Raw genomic sequence first — 17,571 nt, 5'->3', positions numbered from 1 at the left:
ATTTGAACTAACGTATTCCAAGGAGTTTAAAAACATCGAGGTCATTTGAGTATATTTTCTCAAAATATCCATGCATATCTACGCATAACTTACAACCCAGGTGTCCTATTGATATGCCGTTTTCGCCAGTAACTCCGTAACTTGACTACGGCCACAACGGTTAGGCTCTCGGACCTAACGGATTTTGAAAACTCGATGGTGGGGCTCTGCCAGATAAAATAAGGACATAATTGTCATTTCTCAGATTGTTTAATTTGAAGTCCGTATCTTAAAATTCGGACATCGGGTTGAAATACGGCTTGTGGATTGATAACAGAACAACATTATGATCAAGTCAAAACATTCTCGAGACCAATGGACTTACAGCCAATGGCTATCCAGTGTACGATCCAGATTTTGGGGCCTCGGGTCTTACAACTTATCTTGGCACGATAGTGTTGGAGAGATAAGTGTCAGCCGAGCTATACCGCTCCATATCCGGAAGTTACCTAGTAAAACTCTGGATCTCTACCCAAGATTTTTGGAAGATAAGATTAAGATCTCTGAGGATCTAGAGGTATCAGGGATTACGGATCCCTAGAGATTGAGATTTACCCTTATGGGATTTACTCTAATAAGGAAGCCTTACGAGGTACGACGCTATTATAAATATGACTACCTTCATGGAAAAAGGTATGCAAAAAACTCTCGCCCTAAAAACCTTTCAACAAAGACCCAGATTCTGACTTAAGCAGCGGAGGCTTCCCTGGCAAAACCAGGGTCACCTTTTCCTTCCTCCTTATGCAGGTTCCAGGGTCACTGAGGGGGCGAGTCAAAAACAGCATCAACAAAGGGTATTTACTTGCAGGGGCTAAATTAACCTTATTGTGTAAGCTCTTTCTAATAGTCCAATGTCTGTCATCTCTAATTTTTCAGTCTACCAAATTCTAGAGAAGGTTGGAACAACTCCAAATTCCACTTGGTTGCTAGTTGAGAAGTGTATTTATCCCAAAATCAAGTAGCCGGGACAAGGGATACCAAACACATGAGACATGGCCCTCCTAGGTAAATGTCTCTGCCAGAGATCACGAGGAAGATAACAAGTGATGGCTACTAATTATGAGGATCATGAAGATTTAAAAAGGCGAGCTTAACAGTCCTAGAGGGGGGGTGAATAGGATTATGCCAAATAAAGACTTAAAGTACTGAAATAATAAATAAATCAGAATAAATCACAAATCTCAATAACACTAGTATTGAAAAATTGATTCAAACTTAGTTCGTAGGATAACCTTACAATAAAAACAAAATTTTAGGTAGAACAACCAGATTTTACGAACGTTTGTAAGAATCAAGACTTCAAACCAAGCAAGAGATAACAAACCTATCTATTACAATCATTCACCAGTGCAAAAATAAAATTACAATCATTCACCATAGATACAAAAATTAAACATTCACCATAACACCGGGAGTTATAGTGGTTCGGTGTGTACACCAACTATTCTCAAATAGCCACACCTACTTCGCTCCCAATAATCACAACCCACGTGATATTGGTGTTTACCAAAAATAAGGTTTTCATAAGTTTACCTTAAAACCTTATACAGTTGTGATTTTAGGAGGGCTATCACAAACAAAAACCCTACACTGAGATTTTCTAGCTATCTTAGTCAAAACCAACACATGAGAATTTCCGGCTATCTCAAAAAAACCAAATTACAAATAATAAAATTGTATTTATTTTCTCTTTGAAGATGTTTTTGATGTAGCATATAGAACCGTTTCGCTTGAAGTAAAATGCTCAATGTCCACTAACACAAACAAGGGTTCTAGGTTCTAGATTAATTTTAAATTAATTCAAACCAAAGGCTACTTGTTTGAATTCCTCAAGATCTCAAAAAAGAGCAATTACTTTTTTTAAAAAAATAAGATTCATGAAAAGAGATCAAGGAATTAAAACAAAAAGTTATTTAAATAAAATATTAAAATACCATGCAATAGCTTGAAGATAGTGGAGATTTCTCTCTCTCTCTCTCTCTCTCTCTCTCTCTCTCTCTCTCTCTCTCTCTCTCGGTGAAGGCTTTTCTTAGGTTGAATAAGTAATTTCGGAATGAGAGAAGGATTTTATTTATAGTTAGAAATATTGTTGCTTCGACTCGTCTAAGGTCTCCTTCGACTCGTCCAAGATCTAACAAAATTTCAAATTTTTGGCGTGATCAGATAAAATTGTTATTCAACTAGTCGAAGGCCCTGCTCGACTGGTTGAGCATAGGCTTCGACTGGTCAAGGGTGTCAAAATATAGTTGCTGGACTTCGAGTCGAATAACACTCGACTGGTCAAAGGTCCTTCTTCGACTGGTCGAGCATTCTACTCGACTGGTCGAGAAACCACCAGAAATATCCATTTTTTACATTTCAAACTTGGACTAGTCGAAGATTATCTTAGACTGGTCGATCCATAGCTTACACTAGTCGAACCAAGGCCTAGACTAGTCGAACTTAAGCCAAATCAAAGTATAAAAACCCATATAAGATTGTCTTTTGAAAACACCTAAGTCTAAGGTCTTTATAGGGTCTATTATACCTGAGAAGACTAGACATTGAAGTGTAAAGATTGAATCTTCAATAAAGCATAGTTGATCTTAAACTTGAAGTGTAGTCAAAGGCGGAGCTTGATCTTCTATTATAAGTGTAGTAGAACTTGAACTCATTTCAGCTTGAACTTTCCAACTTCACGACTTGTACTTAAGCTTGCACTTTCCAACTTCATTACTTGTACTTAAAGGTGAACTTTCCATTTCTTGATTCACTTGAAGGTGAACTTTCCATCTTGATTCACTTGAAGATGAACTATATCATAAATTGCTTTGTCTCATCAAAATTTGACAAACAAGAGTGCTTTATACATTATAGCACTTGCAAAGATAGATGGTACAATCAGAGAACATCTATATATGGGGCATCAAGGGTACAGAAAGCAGTTTTTAGGGTTGAGAAACTTCCGAACATAACCCCTTATGGCTTTTGAGATATCAGGAAGAAGATGACAAGTGATGGCTAGTAAATACCAGGATCATGAAGGTGCATGGCATGCTTAGAGAACATCTCAATATAGGGCATCAAGGGTAGCTCTCAAGGTCATGGGGAGGTGACTCAGTAAGGTTTTGGGAAGATGATTGGTGAAAAGATCCTGTCAAGAGCAAGCAGGTTTAAAGCCAAGGGTGACACTGAGAGAAGATTCCTCATCCCCACTCTTTCCTGTGTTTTATTCTCCCTCTTTTATTTTAATCAATTACAGGTACTTGGGGTGTTTGGTTGCACCAAATATCATTAATCAATCATATGTCATGAAAGTTTAGTGCATCCAAACACACCCATATAAAAAATATTAATAAATAATAATAATAATTTACTATCAAGATCCTAGTATAGTTCAATAGGAAGACAACACTACCAGCTCTAGAACATTTTCTAGTCATATCTTCCATGACCAATTTATGTCATCGATTTGCCACCCCCACTCCATAGTCCATGCGCATTGATGATATTTACTATATTTTTTAGGTTGCAGATACTGCAGATGAGTGCACACACACATCCTAGCAAAAATGTGGAAAATGGCAGGTACACGAGAATAGCAAATCACAAACAATGAGGGAAAAAAAATGAGACAGAAATAGGTACAACAAGAACACAATAAGACCACCAAATAAATGCCCAGGGGTAACAATTGTAAAATGGATACATGATCATGGTACAACAAGGAGACTAGACCATCAACACCATTGGTACAAAAAAGAGTATTTGCGTTTGGACCAAGATGTTGAATCACAGCCAGCAAAGATTCCAACCACATTCCGGCGTAAACCATCAAAACGGGCATGCCAAACCGTCTTCCCCCCAAAATTCTCAATCATCACCTGTCCTCTATGCTTTCATCTTCTTACTTGCACTGGCTGAATCTTTTCCCCCCGTCTTCCTAGGAAGTGTGTCCTCCATTATCTTCGGAACTGTGAAGTTGAAGCTTGAAACAGAGACGTTAGCTTTCTTGTATTGTGGATGCATTGCCAGAAACTTCTCTACCTCTGCAGGGGCTCTTACCTTCTTCCCTATAGGTGTAGCATAGTGCGCATCCATTCTCGAATTATCCTTTCTCAGCGTCAACCCCCTCTCAAAGCCATCTGGAGGCTTAGGAATATTTGGCTTGTCGATAATCCATATTCGACTGGTATCATATTCTACATCAGCGGGATCATCACATGAAATGCCTTCCTTCATGTCGCAGAAAAACGGATCCTCTATGAAGGTAGCCCTGATCTCTTCATATCTTTCTTGTGACGGAATCAACCTCCATTTGAAGCATTCACCGCACTGCACAGCATATGCACCAACCACTGTGTTCTGGGAGGTTTGATGGGCTTTCTGTCAAAAGAGTGCAGCGTCAGACTATTTAGCTAGAAGTTATTTTTCTTTGCCATTCACTATTTCCACCAGTTTTGATTTCTTCAAGAACAAAAAATGGTTATGTAATTGAAGTGAGTTCTTGTAAGCTGAAACAACAATCAAGCATGAATGTCTTATGCCAGCTTTAATATATTCAAGCTTTAAATCATGGACAATTTGAAGCTCTGAGCTTTATTTCGAAAAGAAAAGTGAGTATGAATGGGGGCCTTGGAAGAAGATTCCATTGATGAGTGGGAAAAACAAACATCAAGCATCAAATTGTTGACAACCTGAATTTTGGCAGATTTCCCAATTAAAATTTAATAAATAGAAAATAAACCTGATGAATTCAGATGGTAAATTAACTATTTGCAAAACCCAAATCATATTTAGAAGGGGGGGGGGGAGAGTCTACATACAACACTAATCAAGAAAAGGGTTCTTCAAGATTTTCTAAACTTATGGTAAACCCAACTCAAATTCTACTAGTAAGTAACAAGAATAAGGAATAAAATGATATAAGTATAGTTTAATGATTTGGGTGCCACATGGTTCATGATAAATCAAAAAACTCGGATCACATAAATAGTAATACAACTCTAATCAAGATACAAATATTTGCCGGTTTTTCAACTTATGATAAAACCCAGCTCTAATTCAAATATTACAATAAAGGAAAGAAAAGATTTTTTTTATTTTTATTTAAAAATAAATTTTAAAAAAAAAAAAAAAAGAAAAAAAAAAAAAAAAAGAAGAAGAAGAAGAAAGAAAGAGGAAAAATAATAGATCACTATCATGCACATCTGGATTTCTCAAAATAACTATTATACAAATAATCAATCCTCATCATCATCCTAGCTTCTACCAGCAATTTAGAGTGAGCTTTTGAAAGGTAGATTGGCAAAAGTCTTCTAGTCCGCTACCCACCAGATAACAACCTTCCTCTATTACTGGGGTTTTTGGAAACTCACCATGGTAGAGTCTTGCAATGACAACACATGCATGCCCACAGGGTCCCACCCCATACTAACCTCACAGAATCACTGAGGGATAGTTGTCAAGCATACCATTGAGCATGAGTCACATAAATGAGGCCATGCATGGCTGCACAGTATAGCGAGGACCCTAAGGATCCATGTTTACTAAATACCACTTACATGCCAACAGGTTGTATCTGATGTTGCATGTCAGCCAACTATCGCATGCTCCCCACAAAGCAAGGAATACCATATCAGTTTCAGTGGGCATATCAATGGCCAACGAAACCAAATACTTAGTTCGGTGAGCATAACTAATGGTCCCTTTTTTTTCTTTTTCTTTTTTTGCTCAAAAAGACGCGGAAAAATGTGGAAAAACTCAAATATTTAGAGGATTCCAAATATGCATTCTTTTTCCTTTATCATGTTTATGATGGCATAACGGTCCACTCTTTGGTGAGAATGCATGCTCAGGCTGTATGATGATTTCATGAACTTGATGATCTTAGACCGACTCCAAATCAACCCAAATTCATGCTAACTATGACACTCATCCCACTAATGAACATCTCTAAACATTTAGCATCATCTCCCCCATGTAATTTTAAGAAAAAAATTAAATTCGATTCAAATGAATAATGTTGCTGAGAGTGTCACACCTGCTCTTTACTACTGACACGATGCTTTTAGTTTACGGAAGAAAGGCAACGGTAAAGAAACTTCTGGAGTTCCCAAAGCAGTATGAAAGTATATCAGGCCAAAAGATTAATGAGGGCAAGAGAAGCTTCATTGCCTCCAGGAAAGCTACCCCGGCTCAAATCCAAATGCTAAAGCAGTTGACTGGCTTCAATCAAAAGAAGCTCCCAATGACACAGTTACAGCTCCCAATAACTAAGGGCAGACTGAAAGCAACACATTTCCAGCACCTCGTTCATAAAATGGCGAGTGGCATTGTAGGATGGAAAGCCAAATCAATCTCAGGCTGGGAGGGTGGAGCTCATAAAACAAGTTCGCCATCGACATCCCGATCGCATCCTGCAATAAGATGGAATCCACTTTTGCTTCTTTTCTTCTTCTTCTTCTTCTTTTAGTTGTTGTTGTTGTTGTTGTTGTGGGTGTGGGTGGGTGTTGGGAAGGGGTGGGGGCGGTGAGCTGGGCATAATGAGGCTTAGGGACATGATGGCCAGCCTTAAATCAAAATGTGCTTCTCCATTTTTGCAAGGTAAATCTATCTAGATGAAATTTATGAAAGCCAAATACTATAATGGCTACTCTCAGAATCCTAGGTCCTACAGGATGAAGGCGCCTAAACTTTTGAGGAGCATTTCTCCTTCCTTGCCTTTTGCAACTCATAACTCTAGATGGATGGTAGGGAAAGGGGATGTGGAATTCTGGTATCAGAATTGGATGGGTGAATGTTTACTAGCAGAGGCTGTGGGGGTCCAAGTGTCAGAGGTTTCATCCCTAGCTTGGGTAGTGGACTTCAGAGCAGAAAATGGTGCTTGGAACATAGCAGCGCTGGAGGGGCAGGTACCTCCTGAGTTACTGAACCGGATTTTGGATAGCAGGATATCTTTCAGTGATCAGCAGGATCGGCTTATCTGGATGGCCTCTCCTTCAGGTAAATTCTTTGTCAAATATGTATGGAATTAGCTGAGAACCAGGAGCAGCCGCTCGCTCTGGTTTAAATGGATGTGGAACAAATGCATCCCGCCTAAGATTTCGATTACGGCCTAGAAAGCTTTGCAAGGGTTGCTTCCTGTGGAAGCTACAGTGAAAAGATTCAAAGTTCAGCTAGATTCAAAATGAGTTTGTTGCGACCTTAGGCGAACCCACCCATAGCTGAACCTAGAGACAATCAGGGGTATTGAACAGGGAGGTGATTCCGCTGCAGTTAGATCAGGAGTTGTCAGGTCCGGACCCCTTACCTGTAAGACTGTATGGCTCTTACCAAGGCAAAGATGAGAAAGGACATATTTGGTACGATGTTTGTGATTGTGAGGCATGCATTGAAGACATGTTTGATGAAGAAGATGATTGGAGAACCCGTTCATATGGGAAAAGGAAGACTTCCTTTCACACTGAGCAAATTGATCTTGCCTAATGATATGCTGCTGGTGATCCAGAGGTTGGTCTTTTGGGTGAACCTTCAGGGAAATTTGACTACTATGTCCTTTACCCTAAAACACCCGCTTCAAAGCCCCACTCATCCACCTCCCCATGCCCTAACCAACCACGCTCCAAGCCCAAATCACCTCTCCTACCATACTACCAAAAGGCTCTTTCCTACCTTTCCTAGGCTTCTTGTACCCCAACTCCCTCATCTCCACCCCCCTCTCAAATATGCTTTGTTGAACCCTCCCAGGGTCAAGTATTCTAAGTTTGGATTGATTGGGAATTAGGTTAAGGGTTTGGGATTGGGGATTTAGGTTTTTTAGAATTGGAGATTTAGGAACTTGGGGTTTAAAAGTTAGGAAAATAGGAGAAAAGGAGAATGGAAGTAAGAAATCATTGTTCACAGCACTAGGAATTATTCACGGCACTGTTCACAAACTAGGGAAAACAGGAGTAACAGGTTTAGGTTAGGTTTTGATGTGGTCTAAATTGGGTTTTTGTGAGGATGGGGATTGGGAACGAATATTGTGGAGATGGGTTGAGAAAAGTGGAAAATAAAAGGAAAATTAGAAAGAATTAGAAATAGAGAGAAGAAAACTTATCTGGATTAAGATTAATGGCTTCACACCACGGCATCACACAATTCCAATCACAAGAAATTGCAAGGAGAAAAACCCTAGCAAAGAAATCTCATTCATAATAATCATAGCATACCCAAATTAGGGCTCCCATAACCCTTAAATAGTCTCAACTTGGGACTTTTACAAAAAGACACCTCTCAATAAGGAAAAGTCTTAAGTACCTCCTACTTTTAAACCAAAATAAGACAACCCTTTAACTCTCTAACAAATATAAAATAACCCCTACCTAAGACAAAAAACGTGTCTCCATGTGTAAAACATATCACTATGCTCGCAATAAACAGCCCACATGAATCTCCCTACTGTAGGGTCTTCAATGATGCACCAAATATGCATGTGGAATCTTCCACGCACCTACGATCTGTCGTCAAGCCCTACGTAATGATCATCTAGCCATAGAGAAACTGGAGTGTAGATCACAGCTCGTCTCCTCCTCTGATATACTCTATATGGTGCTCGGATGTCCTCATCAACTCTCCTCAACTAAGAAGAGAACACCTCTAGTGACATAAAGTTGTGGTGATACTCAATAGGATCAAGGTCAAGTCTCTAAAGCTCGCTCTCTGTGATCCATGTACTATCTGACTCTGGCCTGTTCTTCCACTTGACGAGATACTTCTAAAAACCTCTGTGCTTGGTGGAAACCACTTATTCATCTAGCATACCCTCTATCTCTTCTCGTCTAGCTGATATAGATGGTAAAGGGGGCAAAGGATAAGAATATGGGTCTGGTAAAGGCCACGGGAAGAGTCGGAAGAAGGATCAATGGGCGAAGCTTTTGGTCGTTGAATAGAGACAAGATCTTCCACATTGAACATAGAGCTAATGCCCATGTCAGGTGGAAGATCCACAACATAAGCATTGGGGCCCACTCTTTTCAATATTTAATAAGTTCCAGCACTGCGGGCATATAATTTCTTCACTGCTCCTTGCAAAAATCGCTCCGGCCTTATCCGAACCATGACATAAGCACCCACTTGAAACTCTTTAAATATGCGATGTGAATCAACTAGCATTTTATATTTCTCATTGCTTACGTTAATCCGCTTCTTAATCCCATGATGCAAGTCATGAATATGGCATGCAAATGCATCTGCGAACTTTGACGGCCTATGGGAGACTAACATAGCATTCTTTTTGGCATTTCTATGGTCTTCTAAATTTTCCTTGTTTTTAGTCTCTTTCTGAGCCTTAAAACATTATAGTTTCTCGCTAATAGCCTTTTGCAACTCATCACTTCACTAAGTTTCCTTATACAAGTAGCATTTCCCTCTGGATACTTCCTTAAAAACTTCTTTTGCTATTGTGCACTTTGCCATCTTGTTTCACATAACATTTTCTCAACATTCCGCTTTCCTTCTTCTGTTGATTTATTATTAACTAACACTATTTTCTCTCCTTTTAAATTCCACTACCTCGTTTTTGGATACCTATTAATTTCACTCCTCTCTTCCATTTGTTTAATGTAAACATCCATAACAATCAACCAATGATGCATAGTCTAACTCTCACCTAATATAACATTTGCAGCCATTATCTATTGGTACTTGGTAGGTTTGTTGTCCCAAGTAGAAAGAAGTATATCTAGCTTATGTATAATCAGCTTTTAAAAGTTATTAAATATTCATCTCTCTTTTTAAGTATTTGTCTGCAAGAAATAGATCATAAGTTATAGAAAAATCAAGGCTAGCATCCCCATCTCATTTCTTCTCCCAAAATCATATCCTCCATTTACCTGTCATATCCTCTACTATATCTTTCACATGACCATTTAAGTCTCCTGTTATAAATACTCTTGCATCATTTGAAATTTGTTGCGCATTATTTGAAATTTGTTGCGCATTAGTCTGTTTGTCTCTTCCTAAACAACCTCTTCATTCCATCTTCTTACCCTACCTGTGGTGCATATGCACTAATGACATTGATTATCTTCTCTCCCAACACAAGCCTATATGCCAAAGTTCATATCAATCAATTTCTTTAGTTTTTGCCCCTTTGCACTTGGTCTCATATGCACAAGCTATAACTCTCCTTCATTTCATTATATCCAATAACTCTAGACTTTCCAGTTAATGTTCCTATATTCCATGTAGTAGGACAAATTCTGTTCTTTTGGACTAGCTTCTTTAGTTGCACTCATCCAAAAATAGCATGGGAACACTTGCCCACTTCTTGCTACAACCATGAGTCGTGGCGCATCGCTTCTAGAGACACCCTAAGTAACCCTTGCTCACTTCTCTCTGCACTTGGGTGTCGATGCATCCCTTATAGGGAATGCCCTAATATGAGCTTGTTATACTCAAATTTTGATATTGTTCATGAGAAAGGTTGTCACCAAGGCACAATCCTTAACACCACCTGCCAACCTAACACAATCATCCTTTATCTAGGTTTAGGACCCAACTATGAGAGCACAAAACTCCCACAAGCATGATTCAAAATGAATCATCATCATTATCATTTAAGCCTTATCCCTGTTAATTGAGATCAGCCACATGAATCTTGTTCTGTCATTCCACTCTATCAAGGGCCAGACCTTAAATTAGACCATAGGTCCTCAAGTTTTTTCTTACTACCTCCACCACGTCCTTTTGAGCCTTCCCCTTGCCCTTTTAGAGCCTTCAACTTGTACCATCTCACTCCTAACCGGTGTGTGATTCAAAATGGATAAAATAAAATAAAATAAAATAAATTAAAAAGAAAACCAAAACTGTCATTCTATTGCTTGACAATCCACACCCCCACTCTCAAGCTCCAACAATTGGCAATCTAAACCGTTTAAAATGTCTTAAACAAAGGAATAAGAGTAGATTGGACGATTGATGATATCATCGAATTTCAATTCCTCAGACATCAAGAGATGGAAATTATATACTTCTAGGCAGTTTTCCAAGTTTTCTTATGAATAGATGAAGGAAAATTTTCCTTCAAATGTATTTATTCCTAGTTTATTTACTTTGAGACACTCATTTCATTTGAATGTGTCATGATAAAGAATATTTGTGGTTGAATATTCAAACCATATCTACATGTTTCTTTAGATTTTTTTACTCAAGAGCAGTGTTTGAAGTATTGGTATTGCTAAAAGTTTTGTTGGCTGGGGATACGGAAACAATATCAAACAGTGTTCGAAATATCGGTATCGCGTTACGTATCTCACACTTGGGATATGGATACGTAACGGTTATCGCATGGGATATATCAGTTGTATCGCGTAACGTATCATTGTTGTTGGAAACATGGGGAAACATTAGGAAATTGGTCAAAGTTTTCAATGAAACTTCAGTGATTGTTAAAAAAGACATCAATACATACTTAAAATTCAAAACATTACCAAAAAAAAAGTACGCATAATGGGTTTTCTTTGTTTGGGATCCTATTCTATGCATTGTCTAACTGAATTGATGCAAGTATATTCAAAGTCTATTCATATAATTTATAAATGTAAGAAGACGTGTGGAAATACAAGCAATACATTCAAAAGCAAAAGAAGAATTACTAAACCAGGTTACATACATGTTTGATTTTATGTTTGGACACAAAGATTGCAACCGATTTACAAGAAATTTGGAATTTTTAATTTTTTTTCAACTTTTCACAACTCGGCCCATCTCCTCTAAATCTCGAAATCAAAGCTCCCAATCCATGATTTTTAACGCAAAACATTTGCATGAAAAATCATGGATTTGTAACAATTGGACACTGATTTAACATGATTTATAGTGGGGAAAAAAAAAAGGATCAAAAATCGAAAATGCTAACTAGATCGAACATGTGGGATATATCCCACTACTCGTGCGTTTTGTATCACACAGGTAGGATACCAGATATATCGTGGGATGTAACCGCCGGTATTGTCCAACCATCCCATCCATCCATCCAACCATCCATCGATATTTCAAAACATTAACAACACATGATATTTCGTCGAAAAATCATAGACAACTAGAAAGAAAATGAAAGATTGTTGTCTCGATATCGCCCATATTGCAATAATGATAATATCATGATATGATTGATATTATCATCGACAATTTAAACAATGCATATAACCACGTACCCATAAAAAATTTGAAGTGGAATTTTTTTTTAATTAAACAGAATTTTGGCATTGTTATTGAAGTATTTTCGATACATTGGCAATACAAGCAACGCCAAGAATTTACATAGCCGAAAATATTGGTGATATCGATACATTGGCGATACAAGCAACACTTGGAATTTACACAGTCGAAAATATTGGCGATACATTGGTGATAATTAGCGACACATCACCGATACCTGAAATTTCTAAGACTACTAGTGATATTGGTATCGCTGCCAGCATTATCGGTATCGTCAAGCTGGAGATATAGATAATATCAAGGATACTCTGAACAATGCTCAAGAGTGAGCAATTTTGTAACTTTTTCTTACAGGATAGCAATTTTGTAACCAGAATCAGGAGATATGTCAAAATACACATGATGGTGAATGCATCAACCAGTTCCTAGCCTAGGTGAAGTAGGAGGATTTATGTTAGGTGGGCAGCCAATCATTGAATTTTCACCAAGCAATCGTAAGAATACATTTTTAAACAGGATTTGTAAAGCCAGCCCCAAATGGTTGATAAACTTGAGGTAAAAACCAGCTCACATTTAAATTGCAACCAAAGAAAAATAAATTTGATATAAACAATTGAAAATATAGAAGAAAGATTGTGCATATCTAAATCTCTTGACATACTAAAAAACAAATCATGCAAATAGAATGCTAATCAACCAGCGGATTTTTTTTACTTCTATTCTTTTGAAGATCATCCAAACTGATGATAAAATCCAACTCAAATTATGACCATATTAAAAAGAAAGGCTTTAAATTGAAAAGAAAATAAAGAAATGATTGTGCATATATGGATTTCTTTTGAGTCTAGATTCCTCAAAATACCCAAAAGACCATATCTACTGTTTTCTTTAAAGATTGTCTAAGCTTATGGTAAAAGTCCAAGTCATATTCTAGTCATGATATAAATAAAAATAAAAATAAAAATAAAAAAATTTTAAAAAAAGAAGAACTGATATAAAAGATGAAAAAAGGAAGAGAAAAAAAAAAAATTTGTGGATAGGGTATTAGAGGGTGTCCCGCATCCGTTACGATATGGGCGTATCGGCCGATATGTATCGGTAATGGCCGTAGCCATTACGCGATACGGGGCCGTAACGGTCACCCCCCCCGATCTTGTAGCCGTAACAGTCAAAAAATGATATTTTTTATTTTTATTTTTTTGCTTTTTAAGGTCTGTTTTTTCACTTTTTTTTTTTAAAAAAAAACATCTTTCTTCTAAACTCTTCCTAAATCATTCTATTGCTATTTTCGACCACTCTTAGCTTGATATTACAAATAAAAACAACTTATATTAAGGATTTTCTTGATTCGAAGCTCTGTGGGCCATTTTTCAAAAATTCCTCAAAAATAAGTATTTATACTTTTTATTCAATGTTTTGTTATTTTAATGATAGAATATGATGTGTTAATTATAATAGAAAATATTAATGTCCATTTTACAGATTGTTGTTATCATTTTATATTTTTTTATAATTTTTTTCTATTTGTGCACTATTTTCGGCCTTTTTTTAAAAAATTCGAAAAATTATTTTTTATTGAATGTTTTGATGTTTTAATGGTAGAATATGATGTGTTAATCATAGTAGAACTTGTTAATGTTCATTTTACAGATTGTTATTATCATTTTATATTTTTTTATGAATTATGAAAAATAATTGCAAACACCTACACACGTAAGATATTTTCATATTACATTCATTCCAATATATCTATCATTGATAGTAGACAGTTAGAAAATTAAATATATGAGTTTTGCAGTCAAATCCAGGTTGTCTGGTTCATAAATTCATCAGACAGTCCGATACAACTTCTCACCAAAGAGTAGACCGTTACACCACCATAAACATGTTCCAATTTATAAATGAATGCATATTTGGAATGCTTAGAATATTCTAGATTTAATTCATATTTTTTCATATTTTTTGACAAAAAAAAAAAAAATTTTGCATCGTTACGCCCCTGTATCACCGTTATGCCCCCGTATCCGTATCGGTATCGAAGGGCACCGTTACGCCAACCGATACCGATACGGGATACCTTGTGATAATCTAGCAATGTGTGATAATTAACACACAAGCACTTTGATGCAGTCACATCTCATCCCACATGTTCAAGCTCCACATGTTTGCACAAGAAAAAATCTGGATGGGGCCCAGTTAAGCACTCGTGGCAAGGGTCTCTTGGTGCAATTTCCTCATTTTTTTTTTCCAGCTTCTTAACAGTTTCTTTTTCACTTTTTAGAAAGTTCATATGTAGTAGGTTAGGAATAGAAATCTTCAATAACTTATACATAGGCTCTAATGGCCATATGTACGGAGAACCTTTTATGAGATTTTCTTTCAACAAAAATTGCTGACAGTTTTTTCTTTTGGTAGAAAAGGGTGAAGGGTGATCTCTAGCATAAAGGCTAGGGACTGTTGAGTCCCGCTTTCAGTCTTTCTTCTTCTTTCATCATCATCTAAGCCTTATCCCAATTAAATGGGGTTAGCTATAGGAATCTTGTTCCACCATTCCACTTTAGGTCATCAAGTCTTTTATGTTTGGAGTGTCATATTGTTCGGATTCATGATGGAAGTAATGGCATAAGTTTGGCATTGGCTGCAAACCTGACACAACCCCCCTTTATTCGAGCTTGGGACCAGTAATGAGAGCACAAAACTCACTCAAGTACAACGTAATAGACTATTACATAGGTTGAATACAATCAAGCACTATCAACATAGGTTGATTGCAATCAACGAGTTTGTCTTTGTTCTTCTTTATACGTGTTTTTCCATCTATCCATGTGTGTGAATGTTTGAGCTTAGCCTAGTATATTAATTTCAATTTGCAATTAGTTTCAATTACCAAAATCATATAGTTGAGCAATCCTAACCTCTGATTCATGGACACATGTTCCTTTAATTCAGACAGTTTGATTTTTTATATCAAGTAAATGATGCTTTCCTTTGGGTTTTTTCATTTCGGCCGTCCATGAAATGCCCATCAACCAGATAATTAGGTAACAAAACTGGTCAACCTTTTGATCTGTGAATCATGATCCATCCAAATTGGGGCTCGCATTTTGGATGTTTTAATTTGAATTACTTATATGCCACACAATTTCTTGGTGCCTGCATATCAACCATCGCATTCTACTAGATATCAAAGCTTTCTCTTGCACATATTAGGATTCTCAAAGTTTCCAATAGAATCAATTATCTGTGCATATCTGAATGATAATTCTCAGTAAGATAGTTCTCATTAAGCCGCATTTTTCTCAGGTTATCCTAATAAAACCCCATTCAAACTCCTACCCAAATAACAAGCAAAATACACAAATCATCACATTGGCATTTAATCCTAACCATAGTCACCATATGTGGAACTTAAACAGATTTTTGACATTCCTTTTTAAAAAAAAATTTAAATTTTAAATTTTAAAAAAAGAAAACCATAATGATAATAAGAAGAAAAAGGTTACAAAAGATGAAAAGAAAACATTGGAAATAAAAAGGTATTGAAGATGATTGCTCAGATCCGAATTAACGTATTATGCAATGCTCGAGTTCAGATTATGCCCCATGATTCAGTGATCCAGATCCAAGCTCTTGATATAATGCGACCCCAAAGTGGATTTCCCATCCACAACTTGTCTCCCAGATTGGAATACCCTAGCCAACATATCTTTGTTGTTCCTCACTTTAATGTGAACTGTTCCTGTGCTTTCTTTCCTAATCATCTATTTGCTACCCCCAACTTGGATTTCCTGAGAATTTCATTCTGCCAGTCATGTTAGGCAACCTGTTATTTCATTCTATGGAATCAAGAAACTATGATTGGATGCTAGGAAAGACTGGTCGAGAATTATAGCGTGTGTGTTCAGGATTTCTACAATTTATCGAGGAAAACCAACTCAAATTCCCATCAAAATGACAAGAAAAGAGAAAGAAAAGACCCAAAAGCAAAACATAGAGTACAATCCTAAAGGATCATCCAGAAACCTTAAATTTGGGAATTCTTTCAAGTATTCAATTCCAGATTTGGATTCCCCGAGAATTTCATTCTTCCAGTCATGTTAGGCATCCTAGAATTCCATTATGTGGTGCCCAGAAACTGTGTTCAGGTGCTGGGAAAGACTTGTCAAGAATTCTACTGTATGTATTCAAGATTTCTACAATTTATTGAGGAAACCCAACTCAAATTCCCACCAAAATGACAAAAAAAAAAAAAAAAAAAACAAAAAAAAAAAAAAAACAAAAAAACAAAAAAGCAAAAAAGCAAAAAAAAAATCGAAACATGAAAATACAATCCCAACCGTACAAGGAGTTCTTCAAGATTAATAGCAACCACCCAACTCAATCTCTTGACGAAACCCCTCACTGGAAAGCATCCGTAGTGGACTCCGCCACTGATGAATTGATTTTCCTCCTCCGGCCACTTCTATATGATATTTTCAAGGGAGGACTCCTCATCACTAGCTGCCTAGCTTTCCTTATTAATCTGAAAAACTACTTTCTTTCCTTCTAGCTTAATTTCTTGTGAGAAGATGAAGAAACAAACAGAGAAAAGGAAGAAAAAAAAAGAAGAAGCATAGATTGAGATATGTAATAAGATTTTCATGGGTGTTGTATTCAAGATTGTGGAATTTCTTGTCCAAGAAAACATCTCAAATGAGAAAAAGAAAATCTTTTTAAAAAAAAAGTGGGTTTGAAATTCTTTGAGGAGTTTGAAGAAATGAGAAAACACACCGCAGATTTCTTCATTTTCTGTAGCGTTTCCTTTCTCTTCCTCTCTTCTTCCTCTTCTTTTGCTCCTGCAGTCCTGCGTTTTCAAATCCGCGAGGATTGTGTCCGTATTTATTTATGGAGAAGGTTTCCAGTACAACAGGTTGGATGATAATCCACGGTCCACCTAGAAAATAACCTCTAATGTATCATGTTTATGCGACTTCCAACACTTCAACTATTTGGGCCCTACATGAGGATCTCCTTATGCAAAAATCAGACCCAACCATTAATTATGTGGACCCCATTATAGAAAACAATTTTAGCCATTGATAAATTAAAAATATATATATATGCATGGTCCACTCTATAAGTCTCTGTGGCTTATTTTTATGCAACATAATCTAAATAATTGGAAAAACATATTGGACGGGTGAGATTTTGTACAAACATGAAACGTTGGAAGTTAGGTGCGGAGTGGACCTTAAATCATATTCCAATCGGTTGGACTTGAAAACTTTTTTTTTTTTTTTTGCGTACGTCGGTGCCTTCGGTAGGTCACTTTCGCTAACGGAGCGCCACGTGGGAGGAACTTTCAAGATA

The 17,571-nt window shown here is 36.9% G+C and overlaps 1 protein-coding gene across 1 annotated transcript; it reads right to left on the bottom strand.

The window, feature by feature from the left end:
• Positions 1-3,661: 3,661 nt before the first annotated feature.
• On the bottom strand, positions 3,662-17,148 carry LOC131230803 (methyl-CpG-binding domain-containing protein 4-like). The gene is made up of 2 exons (XM_058226793.1): positions 16,993-17,148; positions 3,662-4,404 (listed from the first exon to the last, which is right to left on the bottom strand). The coding sequence occupies exons 1-2, from the start codon at positions 17,005-17,007 to the stop codon at positions 3,910-3,912; spliced, it is 510 nt and encodes a 169-aa protein (XP_058082776.1). The 5' UTR covers positions 17,008-17,148; the 3' UTR covers positions 3,662-3,909.
• Positions 17,149-17,571: the final 423 nt, after the last annotated feature.

Source organism: Magnolia sinica, chromosome 17 (genome assembly GCF_029962835.1).
Source record: "Magnolia sinica isolate HGM2019 chromosome 17, MsV1, whole genome shotgun sequence".
Lineage (NCBI taxonomy): Eukaryota > Viridiplantae > Streptophyta > Magnoliopsida > Magnoliales > Magnoliaceae > Magnolia > Magnolia sinica.
Note: the sequence above shows the minus strand (reverse complement) of the source record. Positions and strands in the feature narration are given on the sequence as shown.